Consider the following 24,540-nt stretch of genomic DNA (forward strand, 5'->3'; position numbering starts at 1 on the left):
TGAAATAACTGAAAGTGAAAAAAAAAAATATATAAAAAAATTATATACATATATACACACATATATAGATGTGTGTTCTTTGTTATCTAACTACACTATACTAACAGGTAAGGCACTATTTAGTAAAGGAATAGGAGAAGTGGGCTCTGCTGCAGATTCTGTCCCAGACCAAAGGCAGTAGAGAAGGAACTGGGGGTGGTCAGACCGCACAGCATTTTTTATATGTCCCACTCACAATGTGGGGCGGGGAGATAGGGGGGAGAGTTCACATGTGCCAACCGATGGGCATTGCTGATGAAGATCTCCTGTCCCCGGTGCAAGGGGCGCTGCCACACCTACAAGTGGAGCACTCAGGGACATTGCTCTAAGAAGAGCTACGGTACTTTTCTTCTTAATAAAATATTTTGTTCTTAAATCCACATGACCACCATGGGGCTTCTTTTTTAACTCAAGTTCTGAGGTAAATTTAGCTATTAAAGTGAGTAATATACCCCTTTATAAGCAATCCACATATGCTGCAGATGAATTATAAGAATTTGCTTGGCACCACTGGAAGGCCACTGAGGCTAAAAGTTAGATGTGGATTATGTACAAAACTAACTCCTCTCTGCCCTCAACTCCATGCCAGACACTTTTTATCCACCCATCTGCATATACCGTACCCAATACTTTGTTCAAGGAAAAAAAGCTGTTGGTGAAGGAAAAGTGATATTAATCTGAAATATTCTACTATTAGTGCAACAGTATTGAGGGAAAGTGTTTTTAGAAGTTAAAAATGCCATTGTACAAATTCTCTCCTTCCTCACATTGTGCCATAAAGGTGGTTCTCAACCAGGGATTCAGGGCACATGTGCGTGTGTGTGAGAGAGAGAGAGAGCGCGAGCAGGTTTCGGGGGGCTGACAAGCAGGGCCAGTGTTAGACTAACTGGGGCCCAGGGCAGAAAGCCAAAGCTGTACCACATGGGGATGAAACCCCCAGGGCTGCAGTTGAAATCTGAGCAATGTAGCTTCGTAGTGCCCCCTGGGGCATGATGCCCCAGGCAATTCCCTACTTGCTATCCCCTAACACTGGCCCTGGCTTTTATATACAGAAAGACAGTTGTGACACAGCTGGGCCATGGAGTTTTTATAGCATGTTGGGGGGGGGGGGGCGCCCTCAAGAAAAAGGTTGAGAAACACTGCCGTATAATGAACACGAGTACTTGTGGCACCTTAGAGACTAACAAATAAATAAATAAATTTGTTAGTCTCTAAGGTGCCACAAGTACGCCTGTTCGTTATACAGATACAGACTAACACAGCTGTTACTCTGAAACCTGCCGTATAATATGGGCCAGTAACTTGGCTGCTGTCCTCCCGAAAGGTGATTGTATTTTGCTGGTGTAGAGTAGAAAAGCACTTTGGGTTGACCAGCACTATACGTTAAAATTAACTTCCACTAACAGTGCCCTTTCAAGATATTAGTTACTAGCATAAAAATACCCTGTGTGTTATCCTCTTTGGATGTACTCTATGTATGTTTATTCAGAAAATGAGGTTCTGTCTTCCTTAGCCAAGTGGAAATAGGCTGACGTGAGTTAAGCTTCTGCAAGTTATCTTATAAACATCATCTGAATGTCAAATGACTGCATACATACCCATACAATTATGAATTGTCACTGGCAGTGGCACCATTTGAACTTCTTTGGAACGCTAACAATGTGTGGTGAATGGGTCCCACGTGCATTTAGCACTTTTTAAGAAGTAGGCTGTGCATACAGAATTAGCAGATAAGTTTATGATTTAAAAATTGAAAACTACAAAAAAAAATCCAAATCTAAGTGAAGCTTCTCATTTTGGAATACTAGTCTGTCCCTTATACTGTAATGAAATACAATATTGTTATAAAAAATATAAGAAATACCACTTTGTACCATAAGTTATTTCTTTTAAAATATGTGCATTTAAAAACTGAATTTGCTTTGGACAAAATTTAAATGAGACCTAGATTTCTCCTACTACAAGGAACAGTATTAACTACTAAAGTTATTTGTGTTATCAGTGCTTTTTTATAAAGATAAAGAAATCAATACTAAATGTGAAGTTATACACAACATCTACAGCTATACCTAAATGAGGTCTTCACTCAAATGTTCCAGACAGTAAAGTTGAGGAAGGAAGGAAGGAAGGAAGGAAGGAAGGAACTGCATTACTCTTGAAGGACAATTGAGGCAGGAAAAGTTTGTTTTTCTCCAAGGTCCTTTTAATCCACTCTAGAAGGCAATCTACAGTAAATGGATTTCAGGGACAGCAAGCCTTTAGCACCATGCATTACTATCTAACAGGGAAAGTACAGGCTCTGGGAGCAAAGGATTAATAAAACAACATTTCTTTCAAAGTGGGCATTGATCTAGTTTGGAAAGTACACTTGCACTTTGTTTCCATATCAGTCTCCCGTTCCATGTATTTATTAATATTCATTTTAATCTCTTAAATTCTGAGTTGTCACAAAACGTGAAGTGGAATCTATTTGCCTTTCAGGCAAATAAGAGTTGAAGCCAGTACAAATGCAAGCATTCTATTAAAGCAGCAAATTTCAATATGACAAATTGTTTATTGACCAGTCAAAGTCTATGGGAGTCTCCATGTTCATTCAGTCCCAAGTTTTTTTTTGGGGGGGGGGGAGGGGGAGGGGGATGGTGATTTGGGGAGAGAAAGAGAAGGGGTAGGAGAAGAGACAGCATTTATGTGCTCTAAATGATACGTAGCTAATATTAAGACTAGTGGTCAGTCAAGAGCAAAACTGGTTTCTCAGGCCATGTCTACACTACCAGCTAAATTGGCACTGCTGTGATCAATGCAGTGGTGTCCATTTAGCAGATCTGGTGAAAACGCTAAGTTGATGGGAGAGCACTCTCCTGTGGATGTCTGCACTCCATATCCTTGAGAGGCGGAAGCTGTGTTGATGGGAGAGAATCTCCCATTGACATAGTGCAGTGTAGACACCGCTGTAAATAGACCTATGTTACATCAACTAGCGTAATTTAGATCGATTTACAGCATTCACGTAAACCAGCCTTCAGATTTGCCCACATTATTATATTAATATAGCTTAAGTTACTCTGCACAGTGCCAGTTAAACTGAACTACTAGAGCTAAACAGCTTTGTAGGTATGAGCAGAGATTAACAGAAAATACAGACAGGAAGAGAGTGTAGGGAAATAAAGTTGCAGATTCTTCTGTAGCACAATTCAAGTTTATTTCATTCATTCATTCTTGCAACAAACTTAAAAATACAGTATCATTTAGCATTCTGATGTCTATGAACCATGATAACGATAAACCCAACTGTGTCAAAATAACTACACTGGTGAAAAGAGGAAGTTAAATATCAAAATGCACAAAGCATTAATTTTCTTCCATCACTGCGTAGAAAGATATGATTGTTTCTTCATTTACAAAATATAATTAAGACAGTTCATTTTGAAATTTTGCATGCAACACTGCAATTGCTCGAACTAGGACACTCCACTCTTACCAGCCTCTTCTACAGACAAACTAATGCATTCAATATTGTATTAAAGGAGGAGGAAGCTCCATTTAAGTCTCAACAATTTATTTTAAATAAGGAAGAGGAGCAGAGGATGTAAAATCCAAGATACATTTTAGTTTTAAAACATTCAAGCCAAATTTGAAAGGGAGAGCAATAAAAACTATGTGGATTTCCAAATGTATGCATTTCCAGTTGGCTTTGACAAGATATTTAAGCCTTTGTGTTTGACTGTTCTACAGTTTCCTGTGCGTAAAAGAATTTACAGTTTGACAATTTCACCCATTGAAGGGCTAGTGAGAGAAACAGGTAGCCAGGCAATTTCTCACATAATGTGATGAAAAGGAAGTGAATGAACAAACCTATTGTCCAAGCACAAAACAGAAAGATTGAAGTATTTAATATTTCTTAAAACCTGGACAAAAATGACAACCCTTTATGTAGTGCAAAAAGCAAACAAGTTTTTCTTCTTTAGTAAAAACATACATTTAAATATCATCCTTTAACTATTCTGGCAAGTGGCTTGGATTCATATTATAATCAAATTAAACACACTCTTGTCTTGTTAGAGTGTTTGCAGGTTTTTTGTTTTTAATGTGAAAGGTCAAGAAAAATTCAAGTGTTTACATAATTGTAGGAAATGAAGGCTAAATAGCCTCCACTGTACCACCAGAAGAAGTAGTACAAAGAAGGTTCAAATGATCCAGTGCTACAATTATGATCACTTAGTAGGAGGCGGAGAGGCTAAGGCAAAGAGAAAAGGACAATAGGAGCGTATCTTATGGCCAGATAGACAATTTGTTGACACTACTCACTACAAACTTGAAATATTTAAAAAAAAGATTTCAAATTGCAGTTTTCTGGACTAGTTTATTTCAATATAATAAATAGAGACTAGTTTATGCCAACATAGAACTAATTACTTCAGTGATATCTTACAGAAAGTCAGAATTTGTATTCAGAGTCCACACTATCATAATGAGATGATAGTCCAGCACTGACTAGAGACAGATTACAGAGTTCTTTATTTAAAGACTTAATAAAAAAAGTTAGTCAAATGTGCTCATTCATTTACCACTTTCTTGGTGATTGATTACAGTTTTAAAAACATATTTAATCTTTCCACTCTTCATTGCCATCCATACCTCCCATAAATCCAAGAAACCCATCAATAAATTTCTCAGTTTCTCATTGGCCAGAATGACACTGTTCCTGATTTTTTTTTATCCTGTGGGGATGCTGCATATAACTCGGTTTGTTCTCATTTTACATTCTAAATACAGGGTTGTTTATAATTGAAGTACATTCAATTTTATGCAACATGGTTAAAATATGAACCCAAAAGGTCTCAGTATATATTTATCCGGATGGCAATCACCAAATACTGTATTGCTCACCCTCCTGATATCACGTCAATTCCAGACATGAGAAATCAAAATAAGATTTGCTTGTTTTGTTTAAACAGACTCTGCATTAAACATGATGCACCTTTTTTGCATGTTACCATAATGCCTGAAAGCTGCATATACTGACATCCCAAAGGTAAATATATTTTTATATAATGTCTGCCTTTTAAAAAAAAAAGGTACTAATTGTTTGAGTGAGCTGGTATGTGTCTAATGCAAATTAAAGATGAAAATCAAAAGCTCAGACTTTCATGGGAGGAATGGGGTGGGAATCCTTTGTTACAATCTTAAATCTGCTTCCATTAGTTATCAGTTCTACTGCTGTAATATTTACTGGTATGTTAACTTCCAGATTAAATTTAAATATATTTGCAGGATCATACATGCTTTAGGAATGTAGCAGGAGCTTCAGAAGCAACCTATTGCTCTCCATGAACTCATGACATTAAAAAAGCGCCTTTTCAGCCAGTTGATGAGGAATCTTGGGAAATTCATCGGGGGAAAAAAAAAAATCTTACCTTTTCTCTGGTGGTAGTTACAGATTTCAGTGAAACTGTATTTAAGTCTTCCTTTTCCTGACAGTAGACTATAGAAAGCTCTTCATATAACTATTTTTTGAAACTATAGCAAAAAACATTTAGCAACTTTGATATTTGTTTCTAATGAGAACATCTAAATAGTTACCAGCAGCACTAAGTTTAAATCATTTAAGGTAGCAGAGAAATTCTTCTTGCGTACCAGAGGGCCTGGAGCTTTCACCATATGTGTCTATATCGTTTACATTGACATGGTAAATGAGGAAATTCCAACTGACAACCCAAAAGGGTAAACTGCAGAGACATTTCTTGTAATATTTTTGGGTCTGATAAGTCAGATTGGTCAGCTCTGGACTAGAACACATTGGGGGAGGTTGGGGGGAGAGAGAGGGAAATCTCAAAGTTCAATCCTCCCAAGGTACCTTGGCAGGTCTTTTGGAATAGAACAAGGTCTTGCCTAAACTGATCTTTCCTGATTTACAAGGAGTCAAAAAAGGTTAGTGTGGCATCTGATTAGTCAAGGTGGAGATAGCTCCTTTAACTAGTATCAGAAGTCTTCAGAATTTCAACATATGCTTTAAAGCAGAAGGATATAGCTCTCAAGAGATAAGCAATCCAACTACCTCAATTACTACATTTTAGATCATGGCAGACACTAAGAGCATTGGACTACTGCCTCTTAGTTAGCGTTTTAGAGTACTTAATACAGTACTTTTGTCTAAACTGATCTTTCAACACAAAACTTAACAGAACTAACCAGGGAGGCATACAACCAAATTTTTAAGTGCATGTTCTTTCTCCCTCCTGCAGAAGTTTGTTTTCGCTAGAAATGGAAAAAAGACTGTGCATGAAACAAATCCTGAAGGGCACTGATTATATAGATTTCCATTCTCTCCAAACAGATTATCTTTTTGATAGAGACCCTTAGTTAGTTTGATTCATTGAGAATTCCCCTCCCCCCAAAGTATTTAGCTGAAGAAGCTGGAAGATAGAGTGACAGACAGGCAGCAGTGTGAGGCCACAGAAAAGACATTAGTTATATCAGTCCATCTGTCACTGAAGAAGAGCTTTGATTGCCTGGTTGTCAGTGGCTTCAAAGGCAGTTAGTCCATCTGGGCCTTTCACAGTCTTATCAGCACCCTGTAAAAACATGAGAAAATTTGTCACTTAATAAAGGAGTTTGCATCTTGGTATCGGCAGTTTCTTGTGAAGGGGTTCTGGCATACTAGTAATTACTCACACTGGAGAACTATTTTGAACAACTCACTAAAAATTGCTCACAAATTTCCTTTACATGCTGTATATTTCTCAGTTAGAAACCACAAGCCACTGAGTTTCATAGCTAAATATAGTCAATCTTTTCATTTTGAAGTACACTGAATTTGAGCTAGTACACAAAAATGGTTGCCACTCCACTTTGAATGATACAGAGTGCTGCAGAAAGGTCACATTACAACTATTTTATGAATTACAGTACATACTATTTACTAACATAGCCCATTAGATATCAGAAATTGGATGAAAAACAGTGTATTTCATTATGCATTCGCTTTTTGTTTGTTCACATACTTGCTATGATGCAAAGTTCAATAAGTCACTATAGTTCCCCAATTTCTATGAATTAGTAATGTTCTCCTATATTCTAAAAAATGATACAAACACCTTCAAAAAGCCTACTAAGATACAATGAAGGGGAATTAATTAAACAAGATAAAAGTGAGTAAGAAATACCGTCCACCATCATATCAAAATTCTCAAGAAGCCTGCTCACCAGTATGTTGCCCTAATTTCGATATATTAGGTCATTAATGATGGCCAAATGAGCTTTACAAGACCCAATGCAGCTTACTATTTAAATAATGTAAAATTAAGTACGTACTGAAATTTGGATGACAGAGGTTTTACTACCCAGCCTTACACAATGTTCTAGGAAATGGAAACAAAGCTAATGAATGGCACTACATGGTTTTGATGTATAAGACCCAAACATATCACAGTACAGAGTTTTCATCTGGTCAGTCCTAAACTACAGGAATATGAATAGGCTGTTCCACACTGCAATTCAGTGTTATTACTCGTCTCACTCCCCCCTCTCTTTTCTTTTCAAGATTGTCCAATTTTCCTTCCCCTATGCCATGTCATGGCAGTAGGTGTTCATTCTATAGTTTGGCAGAGGAGGCAGCGGGGGGGGGGAGGGCGGTGAGGTTAGGACAGTATGGAATACATGTTTGTTTCTAGACTTTTTAAAATGGCATTCTAAAAGAATGAAGCCATAAAAATTGGTAGAATAAAATGGAATAACCAAAAGCAACATGTTTCCAAGAAGGGAAGCAACAACACCTTTTCTTAACATATCAGGTTCAACTACACTTGCAATACTGTGTACATCTAGCCACATTAGGACCAAAAAGAAATTAGAGGAAACTCAAAAGAGAACAAAAATCTCAGATCTGGAAGTAGAGATATCAGAAAAATTAGAAATGGAATGGACCCATCTCCCTTGCCTTGCACCTTGTGTAGTTAATTATACTGTACTCATTTTGCATTTTGTTTAGTCACATTGCATATGAGAGTGGAGACTAAGGACAAATTACGGATAGCTTAGCTAAAATACTAAGATGACATGGTAAGTGAGCAGATTAATGGTGGAAATCCAAAAGGAAATGGAGGTGGAGTGAAAGAACTAATGGTATGAAAAGAAAAGTTATTCAGGAAAGATGTTTCCTAAAAATGAGATATGAGACTGTGAAAAAGACTCCCTTGGGAAGAGGAGGAAGACCCATTGGTAGTGACAAAGTTAGATTGGACAAGGTGCCAGGAAGTATGCTGAGTGAATAGAATTACTCTGGAAATAAAAGGATTTCAGAGACTAACAGACCTTTTCCATCTTTAATTCTATTTATTAGCCCCATCTTTAAAATTAAAGACTATACTTTTTAAAATTTCATACTAAAACTATACTGATGGAAGAAAAATACAGAATTATTGCTTCAGCTGTATCCTAGAGCAGCTATTATGCACTTGGAAACATTTAGTTGTTTCTATTTTTTAACAGACAAAATCCATACATAAAACCTAAAATTCTAAGTTCCACACTTTATTGGTATTGATGAATACAAAGACAAGTCCCAGGGCCTCATTAAGATCCTTTGTCATTAGACCACCTGTGATAATTTGGGAATTTGTACGATTTATTAATGATATGTAAGATTATGAACTCTGCATATATTTCCACCGCTCCCCTCATGTCACTGGTCACTCGAACCCTAACCTGCCACCTGCACACTGGAATTTCCCCTCACCCCCCCACCCAAGCCCTGCCTCCCTACCCTGTGTGGGGCTGGCATCTCCACTTGCCCCCTGCATGTTCCTCCATACCACACTTTTTTTTTTTTTTTTGGACAAAAGTGGGCACTTGTCCCTCTTGCTCTTGTCAGCTAATCAAGCTGGCTGGGACAGGGCTTAAAAAGGGACTGTCCTGGCCAAAACGGGACATATGGTCACCCTGCCCTTAAGTAAACTTGGATAATGGCACTCTTACTTTTGCTCTCAAATTATAGTTGAAAATGTTGCATTATAACACTGGCATTGTTCTGTTGATATGTTATATTTAATTGAAATTTACACAAATTTTATCTCTATACTTCATAGCTCTCACTGAAGTAATTTAGTTATGTGCTAATATTTTTTCCTTGTAACCCTCAATTGAATAGAATCATAAGTACAGTATTAATAGTTTGTTTTTATTTTGTTTTACATTCAGCAGGTTTGTGAAATTCATATAAAATACTCTATTACTTAAGACTAGTAGTGTTTTAAACAGCATTTTCAATTTAGCTCATACATTTCAATCTAAAACTGCAATAGCACACAATTTGCAAGACTGATTTAAATCAATCTCACACCAAGGATATGAATATATCCGAGTGAGAACATAAAATAAGGCCCTTGCTAAAATGAAACCATGTTATAAGTTTCACACAAGCCCACACCTAGATGATTAAGAATAAGGAACATATGGTACTTGGAAGCAAACTCCTGAAGGCCTTCAATATAAATTGTACATGTTTCTTTAAACTACCCCCAATAAATGGTAACCTCTTTCCCCCCCACAAAAAAACCCCAACAAGTCTAATCTCAAGATACGAAGATAACCTCTCACATATTACTTAGTGGTCTACAATGTAGGATTTCTCCTAAAAAGGCACTTATTAGCCCTATTCCCAGTATCATCAACTTGATGCAAAATGCCAAATAGAGAGATGAGTGCTAGATAAATGTCTCTCTTTTGGAAATTCAACACTTATTTCCAGTAGAAGAGGAACTGTTTAAAAGGTTTAGCCTGTGGATAGGGGCCAAGAACTCGAGTTCTAACTCTGATTCTGACACTAAATTGCTATGTGACTTTCAGCAAACTACATTTGGTGGAACCTGAGTCTGAGGTTTAGTACTATGTCTCCAGGACAGGCAGCATAGTTAACATTTGTACATTCTTGCACTTCATTTTTAAAGCAATGTAAACTTTCCCTACCAATTGTAATTTGTGTACTGAAACAGCATGAACAGGCCCCTTCTTCTGAGATGTACACATTCCCTAGTAAGCTGGAGTTTAAAGGCTTTTTTTTTTTTTTTTTAATTTTAAATTACCACCACCACCTGGTCATGAAAGCTTAATGAGAAGTCTGGGTCCTCTCTGACATTTTGCACCAGTTTGATAAATGGTGTTGCATGCCTTCAATGGAAGATAGGGACAATATTTGCTAGTTCTTCAGATCATTTTCCCCTCTAACCTGCATCAATGCTGTTGCCTTGGTGCAACTTGAACCAGCTACTTTTCATTCACACAGTGATCCCTAGTAGACCCTGTGACATCTTAGCTGTGGCAGTGGCTGCGTGAGTGGTGAATGAAGCACAGTTGAGTGTCATGTTGTTGGCAGCTGACTTCGTAGCATCTCATATACGATATGAAACAATGAGGGATGGCATGAATCCTTCTGAGACTCCATAAGTAAGTGCATCTGAAGTTCTCCTGGAAAGGAACTACTGGAGCCACTGCATTGCTATGCCTACATCAGGTAGCTGGATTAGCAACACCTTGCTGTTCACTGTCAGAGGTCCAGTAGTATGAGCATGGAAATTCTGCCTATGTCCATAGCCATAAGGTCATCTTTTAGTGCCATTAGGACAGGCTGTCGTGACTGAGTCAACCCTGATTATGTTCCCAAGATATTGGCAGATGACATGCCATAAGAGCTGACTGTTAATTAGGTAAAGGATTAACCAGAGATATCCTCATTAAAAAAAAAAAAAAAAAAGGTCCAAGTACTGGTGTGTTCAAACAATTGAGAGAATCTGACCAGTGTTTACATACATTCTAAACAAGTTATTAAAATGGTTAGTAAATATAAGCATCATTTAGCAAAATTAGTTTTGCATTTGCTATAGTACACTACTTCAATACTAAAAAAGCAAACATTTACTGTATACAGAATAGATAAGAAACGTATCTAAGGTGTGAGTTATAAAATTGTTTAAATCACATGCAAGATAAAACCAACTGCGAATTACTTATGATACTACAGTCTAACAAAGGACTAGGTTGCCTAAAACAAATGCTCTGGTTTTAGGAATGGTCTCCCCACTTGAAGGAAAGATTCCTGTTGTGCATTTCTGCACAATGCAAAACAGTCATAAGTTTAGGTCAAAATGCCTAAAGAAGCCAAGTTTTCAATTTTCAAAAGCACAAGACTTTTTGAAAATGAGGGCAAGGTGATTCTACTGTTTTCATTTCTTTCCCCATCTGAAGCAAACAGGTTAAAAATTTTAAGCCAGCTTTTCTGCCCTTTGGTCTATTTCACTTTTCCCTCTTTTTGAGGAAGACATTCATTTCTCACCTTCCTACTCTAACATGCTAGCAACATTAATCAAGGAGAGCATCTGTGTGCTTATGCCCCCCAAAGATGTGCACCGCATGCCCCTTAGAGCAACAAAATGCATCTGCTGTGTACCACAGAAGTGTTGGGGTTCCTCAAGACCTTTTCCACTCAGCTCCCCATGAACTCAGTTGGACTCCAGTCTCGCAATTCAAGTTAATTTATTTGGCATACAGCACTGCGACGCTGAGTTGATCAAACTCAAGCAGAGGGGGTGGTTGTAGGGTGTACCAGACACCCAAAATTACAGAGCAAATCTCTTTCTTTATATACACACTTACACATTACACTGAATGTACTATATACATTGTAGTACATGTTATGGGATTGGCTTAGTTACTTGGTAGAAACCAATCCCTAAACAGCATGCTCTGTCCACAACACTGTCCATATATAACTTACTCTTTACCTCATCTTTATGTTCCAAACTTATTTCAATCGTTACCAGATTGTCCCACTGGGTGTTCCCTTCATCTTAGCTAGTTCAGATGTGTCCCTTAGCTCACTTACCCATTTACCTATCATAGTTAGCACAAACATTCTGTTTTCAGCCTGCTGATCTATTTACCTTCCTAATCCTGTCTTCTAAGAAACGAAGCCTCCCCCATACTTACTCACCTTAACCCAGCCTATAAGAAGTTATCTTTAGCTTGCAGCACTCAGAGATCCCAGTGGTCTAGGTGCAACACAATGGGCAGAGTTAATGTCATTTTGAAAGATTCTAGTTTCTAGTGAAAAGTTGTGTCATTACTAGGGAACTCCACTATAAACATTCAGAATGGCAAAAATTTAAGTGTACCCAATGTAGTGAGACATACTGAATGATAAGTTAGAGAGGTGTCAAGCCCAAATGGTAACTAAGGTGAAGTCTGTATACATTCTACTACTTTCCAACACATGGGACAGACATGCTGCAAAAGCTGAGAGCCAAATGGAGTGCTTTTTGAAAACACTCATAACACACTTTTCTGAGATACTGGACTTAGGAAGTTCATGTACAGTAAAGCTAAATTACTACTTCACACCACCTCAATCAGGCCAAGAACACACTTCTAGGGAAGATGAACATGACAAAACTTCAAATATAAACACACATTTTGGAAGTGAGTAAAGTGCTAAGATTCTTTACACTATCCAGGTTCTGTACACAGTCTGGTTTTAGCAATGGAAGTAACTAGTAGATAAGGATTAATTTTACTCCAAAGTTACAATATTCAACAACTAAAGGTATTGCTATAGTTCAGCTCCCCTTTGAGGAAACAGCAGCAGGTGGCATTGAAAGATAATGCTGTTTTTAACATCATAAGCCCTTTAATTATTGTTGTTGTACAACTGGAAAATGTGCCTATTAAATATAAGAATAAAACAAGAGTGACGTCGTTAAAGCAATAGTAAGACCAAATGCATTTGTCTTTTATACTTTACAAAGCAACTGCACTTCTGTACCAAAACTAATTAATTATTTTTATGTAGAACAATAAAACTGGAGCAAAGTAAAGTGTGGTCAACAGACACAAGACTGACAGTGCAGTTTTTAGGACTGGATAGTATCTGAAAGGCTCTGTAGGACTACCTGAACCCTTTGTAGAGTTTAGAATATGAATCTCTACAAATCTGCATGAACTTTGTCACCTGAAAAGTACATGGTCTTAGACAAATCTAGGTTGGAGTTTCTGGATGTACAAATATGAAAATATTTGACATTTTATTTTAAGACTAATTAAATTTGAACTGAACATGATTTGATAACTTAAAATGCCTTGAAATGATATGACAACCTGAAAACACAAGTTATGAAAATTGCAAAATAAATCCCTCAAAGAATACCCTTTTCTAATAAAGAGTACTTTTAGAAAAGTGTCATACTGGTGGGACTAGAGACTGAAATTTTCTGGTGTGGCTATGGAGAGGGCGGCTTCCAGGAGAGATTAATCTGTTTTGTACTGAATGCACAACAGCTGAAGATAATGCCTTTGCTGCCCCCAGCACATGGGAAAGCACTATTGGGTAGAGGAACAAAGGGTATGTCTACATGGCGAAAAAACAACCCATGACAGAAGTCTCAGAACCTGGGTCACCTGACTTGGGCTCGCTGCTAAAATTTGCAGTGTAGATATTTGGGCTCGGACTGGAGCCCAGGCTCTATGAGCTTGTGAGGGCAAAGGATCGCATAGTGCGGGATCCAGCCCAAGCCCAAGATGTCTACACTGCAGTTTTATAACCCGGAAGCCGGAGTCCCCTGAGCCAGAGTCAGCTGACCCAGGGCAGCTATGCTGTGGGTCTTTTAGTGCAGTGTAGTTGTACCCCAAAAGAATACAGTTACCAAGACCGCAGCCATTCTGTTTGCATGTTGGAAGGAAACATTAGGGGCAGTAATGGTAGCACATATGCATGTCTAAGAGGGAATTTTTAAATATGTTCAAGGGCAGTAGACTTTCAGGATTCCCATGATGCCATACCAAATTACACTTGTGGTTTGGATGTTAAAACCTGTGGAGTAGGAATTGGAATACTATCAATTCATTTCATACATTTGAGAGTTTTGTCACAATTAATCTGGGCAAGATTAAAGGGATTTAGCAGTGTGCTTTTATAGCTATCCACATTGACAGTGACACTGACTAAAATGTTTCCTGCACATATAATGTTCTGAGTCAATTTTGCTTAGATTTCAAACAGTTAAATGTTCTTCAAAACTGGAAGGTTAGAATTTTTGGTAAGGAAATCAAACTTTTAAGTTCTGGACGAAACCAAGTCCTGAGTTCTTGTTTCTAACTGTGCAGCACCTAAGTAGTGTAAAAGACAATAAAATAAGTTCTCAGGGAAGAAACATTTAGTTTTGTATGTGGGTATAAAAGTATTACTACAATGGAAAGAACACAAATAAAGGATGCCATTTGCTTCCAACAGTAAAGTAGGTTCTGAATATATTAATTTGTATTCCAGACTGAAAACAAGATGTTATATGTAAACAAGCTGAGTCAGAGTTTTAGGTTAGAAGGACCACCAGATCATCTAACCTGACCTCCTGTCTACCACAAGCCACCAACACCGTCCCAACACCTGCACACTAAACCCAACCGAAATACTAGAATACACTAGAGATTAACCAAAAGGAACTACAAAACAGGGAAGTTTCTGTTAGTTTTCTCCATCGGACCTTCTGTACCAATTACAGATGTTCCATCTCTGCTCAACAGATGGAGATTTGATTCAGAGTCGAGATTTGCTTCCACCGACTTAAGACGGGCAGTGAATGGGACTGCTTCCACCCAGCTCCCTGCCGATAGCCCAGCAGCTGCCCGGGATCTGTCTGGACTCTGGATGCGGAACTCCACACCAGGAGCCTGGCTATGGGGAGCTGAGAGCGGGGTGGGAGGACAATACCAGGGCTCCCCGCAGCAAGCCTCCGTGCACAGCACCACAGATCCCCGCGGGGAACCTCCAGGCAGCAGCCCGGCTGGAAGCATGGAGTGGGATGGGGAGCCTGGGGGCAGCCAGGCTCTAGCTGGAGACACCCGCCCATCCTGGTGACAGCCTGGCTTTCTTGTCAATTTCACAGCTCCAGCACAGAGCCATTAAATTGACAAGAATGACAGCCAGGAGTCAATGTAAGTAACACAGTGTCTACATGGACACTGTCATCCTAACTACACCAACATAAGCCCTACGCCTTTGGTGGAGGTATTATGTCACTGTAGTAGGGCACTTGCAATCGGCAGGAGCAAGGCTGTAGCGTATACACAGACATAATAGCTGCCTTACATCGACCTAACTCTATAGTGCAGGCCAAGCCACAGGAATAGGGACTTTTCCTTCTGAGGAAAAGCACTGCCTCCTCATGCATTAAATTTTAAATGACAAAATAAAGTTCAGGATCCAGTTGAATGAAAGAAGCTGTATCAAAAACCTTAATTGTTATTCTTACCAAGGATTCTTTTATGTCTAAATCGCATGTGAATACCTGGAACCTACAAGACAAAGGGATCTGGGCAATGCTATGTTCTGTGATGCTACAAGAGTGACCTACTGGAGCTATCCACAAGCTGAAAGGCAGACTTGCAAAGCAGTACTCCTTGCCCACTCCCTCTGAGTCAGAGTGCAGAGTGTCATTTATTAACTGTGAAGAAAACTTATTTAGAGCACTAATATCGTTTGGTATTTATTAACTGCTTTGTAAATTAGTAGTCACCTAGAACAATTACAGACCTGCAAATTCTTTAAGAGTTCTATGAAAAGACTTGCAGTAAGTTCCTTAATTTTAAATATATACATTCTTGGGAAAATGATTTTTTTAAAGTAATAATCCAAATGGCAGTTCAAAAAGATTTAACTTGGCAACAACAGAGCATGTTGCCCCATAAGACTCACTGTTGTACTGAGTCCCCAGACAGATTACATGAAATGCATCAGAGGTGATCTGCTGGAACTCAAGGTCTGAGGATACTTCCTCACCTTCTGGTTAAATCATGGAGTAGCACTGAAGAAAATCAACCTCTTAAAATCTCAGAAGAAGCTGTTATAGTCCCTCAGATAAATTATCTTTTCTTCTGGTTAGATTAAGTGGAGTGGGGAAGAAAAAACAGGTGCTGTCTAACAAGCCCTGAAGAATTTACTGTATTTAATCCTCTCATTTCATCCTTAGACTTTTTTGGGGTCAGTACAGTGTTTTCATGACATGTATACTGTGCCTAGCACAATCTCTAATTGTTTTTTAGTAGCTCAGAGGTCTGAAACATTTCAGATTCCTTTAATTTTCCGAGCTGAAGTCACACATTACTTCTACATCAAATTTCTTTCTGAATTCAACAGAAATTAAATGGGTGATTTACAGTACTTCAGTATAACCCCAATTGCATACAACTGAAGAAACAGGTCTTTTTTTTTTTTTTAAACATGTGGGCAAGTTTAGTGCTCAAAAATAAGGGATTTTTGGTGATGGTCTGAACCAAGATTAACTCAAGAAACTGCGTAGGGATTGTCCATACACTTTTGCCAAGGCACTTCAACCTTACAAAGCTGCCATTATTTGAGCCCTAAGACTTTTTGGGAGTAGAAAGATCTTTGAGAAACTGGGATTCAGCCACATACCCACGTAGAAGGAAAAGGCCAAACTAATTTTCAGTTGAGACCCAACTAGGATTTGAAACTAAGCTTTGATAAGTAAACCTATTGGCTATTAATGAACTTTTATGGACTTCAAAACAAGAGGTTTTCTATTAAATATATGTCAAAGTAGTCAGAAACAGCATTAAGGAAACCAAACTTGCTTGCCAGGGAGTTCGTAAGTGTGCATGTCATGACTAGTGTAACTTTATTTATATGCAAATCTAGAGGATTTACCACACACTTCCTGGCAAAGGAGAAGTACAAAAAAAAATTACCCTCTATTGTAGTGATACTCAGACTGAGGCTCATGAGCCTCAAGTGGTGCTTTAATGTGTCTCCTGTATCTCTTTGCAGCTCATAATATTAAAACAATGATTTAATTATTAACCAATCAAGATGCTTTTACTATGTTATTAACTGACTGTAGTTGATAAAATAATAATACCTGGTCATTTTGCTGTGAGAATATATAATTATTCTCACAGCAAGATGACTAAGTATTTTAGTATTACTTTATATTCTATATAAAAATAATCACTAAATAATTTCCCATCATACTGTTAAATATAGTACTACAGTAAATTAAACAATGAATTTACACTACTGTGGCTCTTTTGGGTAACACTGATCACTAATTTTGCTCCTGAACTTTTGAGGTTTGAGTATCACTGCTCTGTTGGAAGGTTATTTTTAAAATTGCATCTCCGGTCATGTCTCAAACTCATTTGAAAATGCAGTCTCACAGTTAATGTTAGTTGCATACTCTGTCACAAAGGTCTTGCTGTGCCACAAAAAAGAGGATTATTTCAGAAGCCCAACTTTCCTTCTAAATGGGTATGACAAAGTGATAATTCATTGCGGAAACCCAAGTATGTTGACCCCCAAATTTTGCACTGCACCGCAGAATGTCAACATTTCACACTCCTACTTTAAAATTTCACATCAGTTATATTACTATCCATTGTTTAGGTACTGGACAGTATAAGACCACAATTGCCTTTTGTTAAAACAGGCAAATACAGTTCTATTTTTCCCTAGATACAACTTTTTCATATCAAAACATTAATTTAGAACATTCTTAGGAGCCTGGCATGAACCAGTGGGACTTGTATCTACTACTCTGATTAGTATTTCCTAGCCAGCTGTGCTTTGCTAACAGTTTTGATGGGAAATAACTAGTATATCAAAGAAATAAAAGAAGTGATTTTGGTAACCCTCCATTTTGGTTTTGTACCAGAGAAATTGGCACTCTCTCTCAAACTCTTACTTTTGTAATGGACAGAAAGGAGTTTGCATACATTTAAATGTCCCCCACCACAAAGTCTAATTTTTGCCACTTAAATCTGTTTTCAAATTGCACAATTAGTTGCAAACCAAGGGCTAGAAACACTAAAGAGTTTGACCCTTAAAGGTTTTAGGGTTAACATAATTCGGAAGGGTTCTCAGCCCTATCAGTAACCTGAAAGAAAATGTACTTTTGTCCCTCAGGTTCAGCTTGGCAACTTCCTGATGGTTTATCAGTGCTTGTGTTTCAAGTGATATCAGACAGGCCTGAACCATCAGAAAAAGACAACTGATCCAAAAACATTTAATGAACCCAATCTGTCAAAATCATGCCTGTAATAGATTGCAGCCAATCACTAAGATTAGTGTGACAGCAATGCCTGAGAACACTCAATCACCTGCAATCTAAAAATTTTCAAAATACACCTCACTTTGTTGAAAGTAATAAATCAAACTGAGAAAATCAATTTCTACTTTTTTGAGGAAAAAAAGTCTAAATAGAAACACAGTAGAGTGTTTCCACTGATACGAGTTCTAAAGGGCTAAGACTATGAGAAACAGACACCTCTAACTTTTACAGAAGCATGTGGCCTAGGGAAACCATGTAGAAAGGGAACAGAAACCATGCACTTCAGACAAAGTGTCTCAGTGTCATAAGCCTTACGTGAGAGTTTTATCAGATTTATACTGAATCACTCTCAAATCTCACACTAAATATCAATAGGTTCTTTTGTATTTTATTTTGCACATTAAAGAAATGTGCATGTCTTGCCTCTTGTATAGATTACATATTAATTATTGATTACATTTGACTTTCATATTACATGAAAATGCTTGTACTTGTATAATATCACCATCTTAAGATATATTGATGTATTAAACCAAAAGTTCAAATACCTTAACCATAAGGCCATGCTTCCATAACACATGAAAAACATTTTTGCTCTTCTTAAAAGCTAAGTCCAAAACTACTGTAGTAAATTTTGTTCTACATTTTCATTCCCCCAGGAACTTCAGTGCAACTACATTAGTAGGTCAAAGCCTGAGAGAGAATGCTCCCTCAGAAGCAATGTCAGTACTGTTAAAGAATTGACCAGACGTTACTCCTGAAGGAATTCTGCACCACTGCATATGTGCGGAATTTATGTCCCCTGCAAATTTGTTTTTCTGCATAAAAATGACTTTCTGACAGAGAAGCCACAAGAGTGGTCATGGGACCCTCCCCAGCAGCATGTTTCAGGGGCTCAGGGCAGCTGGCAGAGAGGTAAGTCAGAGAGTGGGTCAGACCCAGATCTCCCCCCCGGCTGAAGGAAGCTCTGCAAACTCCCCCTCCACCCTGCTTCCTGCGCCCATTGCCCCTCAGCTGCAGTGGGAGGGATCCCAGCACAGGGAGGTGCTCCCCCATTCAGCCAACCCCCGTGCATCCAGATCCTCTCATACCCAGACCCTCTCGCCAAGCCTCACCAACCCGCACTCAGACATCCCCTCCCCAAATGAGCCCCACTCCCCCTGCACCACCCAGAGAAACCACCCGCAGCCAGATCCCCACACCACTGCATCTGGACCCCCCACTAAGCCCCCCACACTCAAACACCCCTGCCGAGCTCTATCCCCCCTACACCCAGACCCCACCTGCAGAGCCCTAACCACCTTCACCTGAACCCCCTCATAGAGCCCCATTACCCACTGCCCCAGACTCCCCCCCCCACCTGCCCCCAACAAGCCCCTGGGCATCTAGGATCCCCCTGCACCCAGATTGCCCCACAGAGAACCCTCTCAACCCACACCTAGATCCCCCAACACTAAGCCCCTCCACACTTGGATCCTGCCTTTCTGAGCCTACCTGCCCACACCTGGTGCATCTGGCATAAAGGGGAGGGCCCTGGGGTGTTTCTGGGGGAGGCCCAGTCCTTGTGCAGTGTCAGCGGTGAGGCTGCACCCAACCCTGAGTCCATGTCCCGGGGGGAACTGAACAATGATCTCCTACCTCTGTGCAGCCAGTGGCCTGTGCTCCCCAATGCCATGCTGGAGCCTCCATATTTATTTGACAAAAGAAATTTGCAAAATTTTTCAGAACTTTAAATATTGTGCACCTAATTTTTATTTTTTTGGCACAGAATGCCCTCAGGAATAAGCAGCAGCAACCATAGCAGCATTAAAAGCGGCATACTTGACTAATTTCAGGCTACATCTTTTTGCTCCCAGAAAGTTCTACTTATACTCCACTTGAAATTCCACTGAGCATTTCAAGTCCATAAAGATATAAGTTCACCAAAATTTCAAGTGTGTCGTTTACTGATGGTTATTCTCCAAGGCCAATCAAATGCTGCAAAATTGCTTTTCCATTCTTACCAGGGCCAACACACAATTCCAGAGATTGCTTAAACTTTATGCATATGAATAGATTCTAATAAGAAACAATGTAGAGTTAAGGATGTATGCACTCAATGCTCTATTCTCTTTGTATCTTTCCTGAATATGGGAATTCAACACTCAATGCTTAAACGTTAGAAACCAAGAAATGCAAAGTTAAGACACCATTTTCCCCACACCAACTGACAACCTGAACTCTGTTTACAAGGTTTCTTGGTGAATTTTACAGATGATCAAAAGGCAATTCCCCACCTGTCCAAGCCCTGGAAGTAACTCCCCTCCTGAAAGTAGGACCTGTCTGAGGAGCCTGTCAGACAAGTAATTCCACTACTGGTAATCTTCAGATATATCGTAGTCAGGGGAATCAGAGAACCCAGATTTGGCACTTCAGCTCCTGTAACAGTTTTAAGTAAACTGGAAGGGGAGTGGAAGCTGAGGACTTCCTGTTAACTGTCTCAGAAACAGCTACTATTGTGACTCAGGCAGCATGCCAAGCCTGGTGAATCACAACTGGTTAGCTAGTTGGAGCTGCTGCAAATGCAGCCAGAAGTGCCTGAAATCAGCTCTGCCTCCCTGCCACCTCTCCCTTCCCAAAACACATCAGGGACCAGGAGTGCTGGTAGAGAAAGAGTTTTCAGTTCTGTTCCTCTTACAGCAGCTCAGGGTGTGGTTCATCAGCTAAGATATTTCCTATAAAAGGAAAATATAAATAATTAAATATGTAATTTAAAGGACAAGACATTTACTTCGCTTGAATTTTAAAAAAAGAAACCAAAAGGCTCTAGTAATTTTGTAGTGTCTAAATGGATAGAACAAGAGTACTAGTGGTACCTTAGAGACTAACAAATTTATTTCAGCATGAGCTTTTGTGAGCTACAGCTCACTTCTTCGGATGCATAGAATGGAACAGACAGACAGGAGATATTTATACATACAGAGAACATGAAAAGGTGGAAGTATGCATACCAACAGGAAGAGTCTAATCAATTGAGATGAGCTATCAGCAGGAGAAAAAAAACTTTTGAAGTGATAATTAAGATGACCCATAGAAGGTGTGAGGAGAACTTAACATAGGGAAAATAGATTCAATTAGTGTAATGACCCAACCATTCCCAGTCTCTGTTTAGGCCTGAGTTAATTGTGTCTAATTTGCATATTAATTCAAGTTCAGCAGTCTCTCTTTGGAGTCTGTTTTTGAAGTTTTTTTGTTGCAAAATTGCCACCTTCAAGTCTGTCACTGAGTGGTTAGAGAGGTTGAAGTGTTCTGCCACTGGTTTTTGAATGTTATGATTCCTGATGTCAGATTTGTGTCCATTTATTCTTTTGCGTAGAGAGACTGTCCGGTTTGGCCAATGTACATGGCAGAGGGGCATTGCTGGCACATGATGGCATATATCACATTGGTAGATGTGCAGGTGAACGAGCCCCTGATGGCGTGGCTGATGTGATTAGGTCCTATGATGGTGTCACTTGAATAGATATGTGGACAGAGCTGGCATCGGGCTTTGTTGCAAGGATAGGTTCCTGGGTTAGTGTTTATGTTGTATGGTGTGCGGTTGCTGGTGAGTATTTGCTTCAGGTTGAGAGGCTGTCTATAAGCGAGGACTGGCCTGTCTCCCAAGATCTATGAGAGTGAAGGATCATCTTTAAGGATACGTTGTAGATCTTTGATGATGCGCTGGAGAGGTTTTAGTTGGGGGCTGTAGGTGATGGCTAGTGGCGTTCTGTTATTTTCTTTGTTGGGCCTGTCCTGTAGTAGGTGGCTTCTGGGTACTCTTCTGGCTCTGTCAATCTGTTCTTTCACTTCAGCAGGTGGGTATTGTAGTTTTAAGAATGCTTGATAGAGATCTTGTAGGTGTTTATCTCTGTCTGAGGGATTGGAGCAAATACAGTTGTATCTTAGATCTTGGCTGTAGACAATGGATCGTGTGGTGTGTCCTGGATGGAAGCTGGAGGCATGTAGGTAAGTATAGCGGTCAGTGGGTTTCCGGTATAGGGTGGTGTTTATGTGACCATCGCTTATTAGCACAGTAGTGTCTAGGAAATGGACCGCTTGTGTGGATTGGTCTAGGCTGAGGTTGATGGTGGGACGGAAATTGTTAAAATCACGGTGGAATTCCTCGAGGGCTTCTTTTCCATGAGTCCAGATGATGAAGATGTCATCAATGTAGTGCAAGTAGAGTAGGGGCGTTAGGGAATGAGAGCTAAGGAAGCGTTGTTCTAAGTCAGCCATAAAGATGTTGGCATAGATATCCATGGATAGAGCCCTTCACAGATATCCGTGGATTTGCAGGGCTCTATGGGATTCTGATAAGGGCAATGGACCTTCTGAGGCCCTTCACATCTCAAATTTGAGGAGGATGATTGCCTTCTAATCTTGCTTAAAATCTCCACCTCCACCAACAGTTGCATCAGGGAGGTTACTGAAGACTCAGGGCTAAGAGAGCTGAGTTCTAGGAACACTACAGAAGGGGCCCCTTGACTGTACCTCCAATATTGCTTACCCATCTGTCCCCTCCCCTCTTTCCTCCAACCACTTCCCCCAGTCACTTCCTCCAACCACTTCCCCCAATGTTGGCGACACTGTAGTTTGATTAACAGTGAAGTATTAAAAACCAATTGGTCCAGAATTTTTTTGTCCTGCAATTTCAAGAGGCTGTCAACATTTTTGCAGTTACAATCTCATCTTGATGGATCACAGCTTGAAAGCTTCTTGCTTCAATGGACCTTAACTACTTCTATACATTTAGTAGCCTACGTGAATAAGTTGTGCCTAAATGCTTTTACTGCTTCCAAATAGAGTAATCTTTAAAACTGTGTTTTTATGCTCTGTGTAAGAGCAAACAGTTTTCCTGCATGAGTTAAATCATTCTCCTCCAGAATTTTTAAAGCTTTCAATTACTGTAGGTCACCTTGACTAAGCTTAACTTTCTTCTTTATAACTGCACTTTCATACTAGCATACATTTTGCACTCACTCTTTTAACAGTTCTTGGTGCACAGAATGTACTCTAACCAAGGTCTTCTCAGAGTCTTATATAAAAAGTAATGTATTGACACAGTAAAAATCTCACGTTTTAAACAAAATCTTTAGTATCCACATACTGCAGCAAGTGGTAGGAAATTAATTGGCCTGGGGGCATTTATGGTTCACATTCTTTAGCACCTTTTCACTTACAAGATACTTCTTAGTTATTATTCACTTGGATTCCTTATTCTGCTTTAATTACCATAATTCAGTTACAGGTATGAAAGTGATCTATATTCTTCTTGCTTCACTAAACTGTTAAGTCCCTTTACTTATATCAACTATCCACTTAGACACATTATTAAATGCAAAAATATTAAAGTTATGCAATGTTAAGGTAGCACAGCTCAGAGCAAAGAAGTCATGAAGTGCGTAAGTGAACATTTTAGAATTTCCACATCTTGAATAAAAATAAACATTTAACAAGGTAGTTAAGTTCTGATCCTTTCCCCTCCAATTTTGTATTTGACATTGAATGTGTGTGGAGAAAGGGGTAGGGCATATCGAGTTCTAGGAATTGAGTCAACTGGGTTTCAAAAAAATCAAGCAACAGAAGAGATCTTTTCAACCTGAACAGGCAACAGTAACTAAAATGTAGCATGCTGAGACAGTGGAGGGTGCAGTTAAAATAGTATCTTTCGTAGCAGCAGGGTTACTAAATTTATGGAGAACTGGTCCAGAAGGCAAATCTGTCACTGTTGTTTACCAGTCCTGCTACAAGTTTACTGGTCTTCCAGCTGACATTTATACTATTCTGGAAGAATCATCACCCATTAGGGTTATCTGGGACAGTATCAATTCTACCCCGAGTCTTCAAAGGTCTTCACGTTTTATCCCTTTTGTAAAGTAGTGGTAAATAGGGGGTCAAAAATCCTATTTTGTGATAAAAATATTCAGTATTAGAAATTACTTGGAAGAAAAAGATAGAAACACTGAGTACTGCTGCTGTTTCCTCCCAGCCTTGATGCATGAAAGCAGGGCTGCCCAGAGGATTCAGGGGGCCTGAGGCAAAGCAATTTCGGGGGCCCCTTCCATTAAAAAAGTTGCAATACTATAGAATACTATATTCTCATGGGGGCCCCTATGGGGCCCAGGGCCTGAGGCAAATTGCCCCACTTCCCCCCTCCCCCCCCCCAGGGCAGCCCTGCATGAAAGTCTGTACTTGAGCAGCTGGGAGATCAATCTTTCAGCTGGGACCTAACTGCCTTCCGCTCACCTAAGGAAAAGGAATCAGTTAATTACATAGGCTTACCAGACAGATTCATTTTTTGTGAAAATGTTCTATGTTCAAGCTGACAGCTGAAAAAGAGGCCCTCCACCTCAAAAGCTAACCTTATTTCTAT

The 24,540-nt window shown here is 39.3% G+C and overlaps 1 protein-coding gene across 1 annotated transcript in view; it reads right to left on the minus strand.

Annotated features, from left to right (window-relative positions):
- Window positions 1–3,221: 3,221 nt before the first annotated feature.
- The window catches only part of MTPN (myotrophin), a 53,564-nt gene continuing 32,245 nt past the window's right edge, over window positions 3,222–24,540 (minus strand). The window contains exon 4 of the mRNA XM_039501042.1: window positions 3,222–6,611. Coding sequence (XP_039356976.1) covers window positions 6,525–6,611 — 87 coding nt within the window. The 3' untranslated portion in view covers window positions 3,222–6,524. The remainder of the gene's footprint in view (window positions 6,612–24,540) is intronic.

The sequence above is a fragment of the Mauremys reevesii genome, linkage group 1, assembly GCF_016161935.1.
Source record: "Mauremys reevesii isolate NIE-2019 linkage group 1, ASM1616193v1, whole genome shotgun sequence".
Classification (NCBI taxonomy): domain Eukaryota; kingdom Metazoa; phylum Chordata; order Testudines; family Geoemydidae; genus Mauremys; species Mauremys reevesii.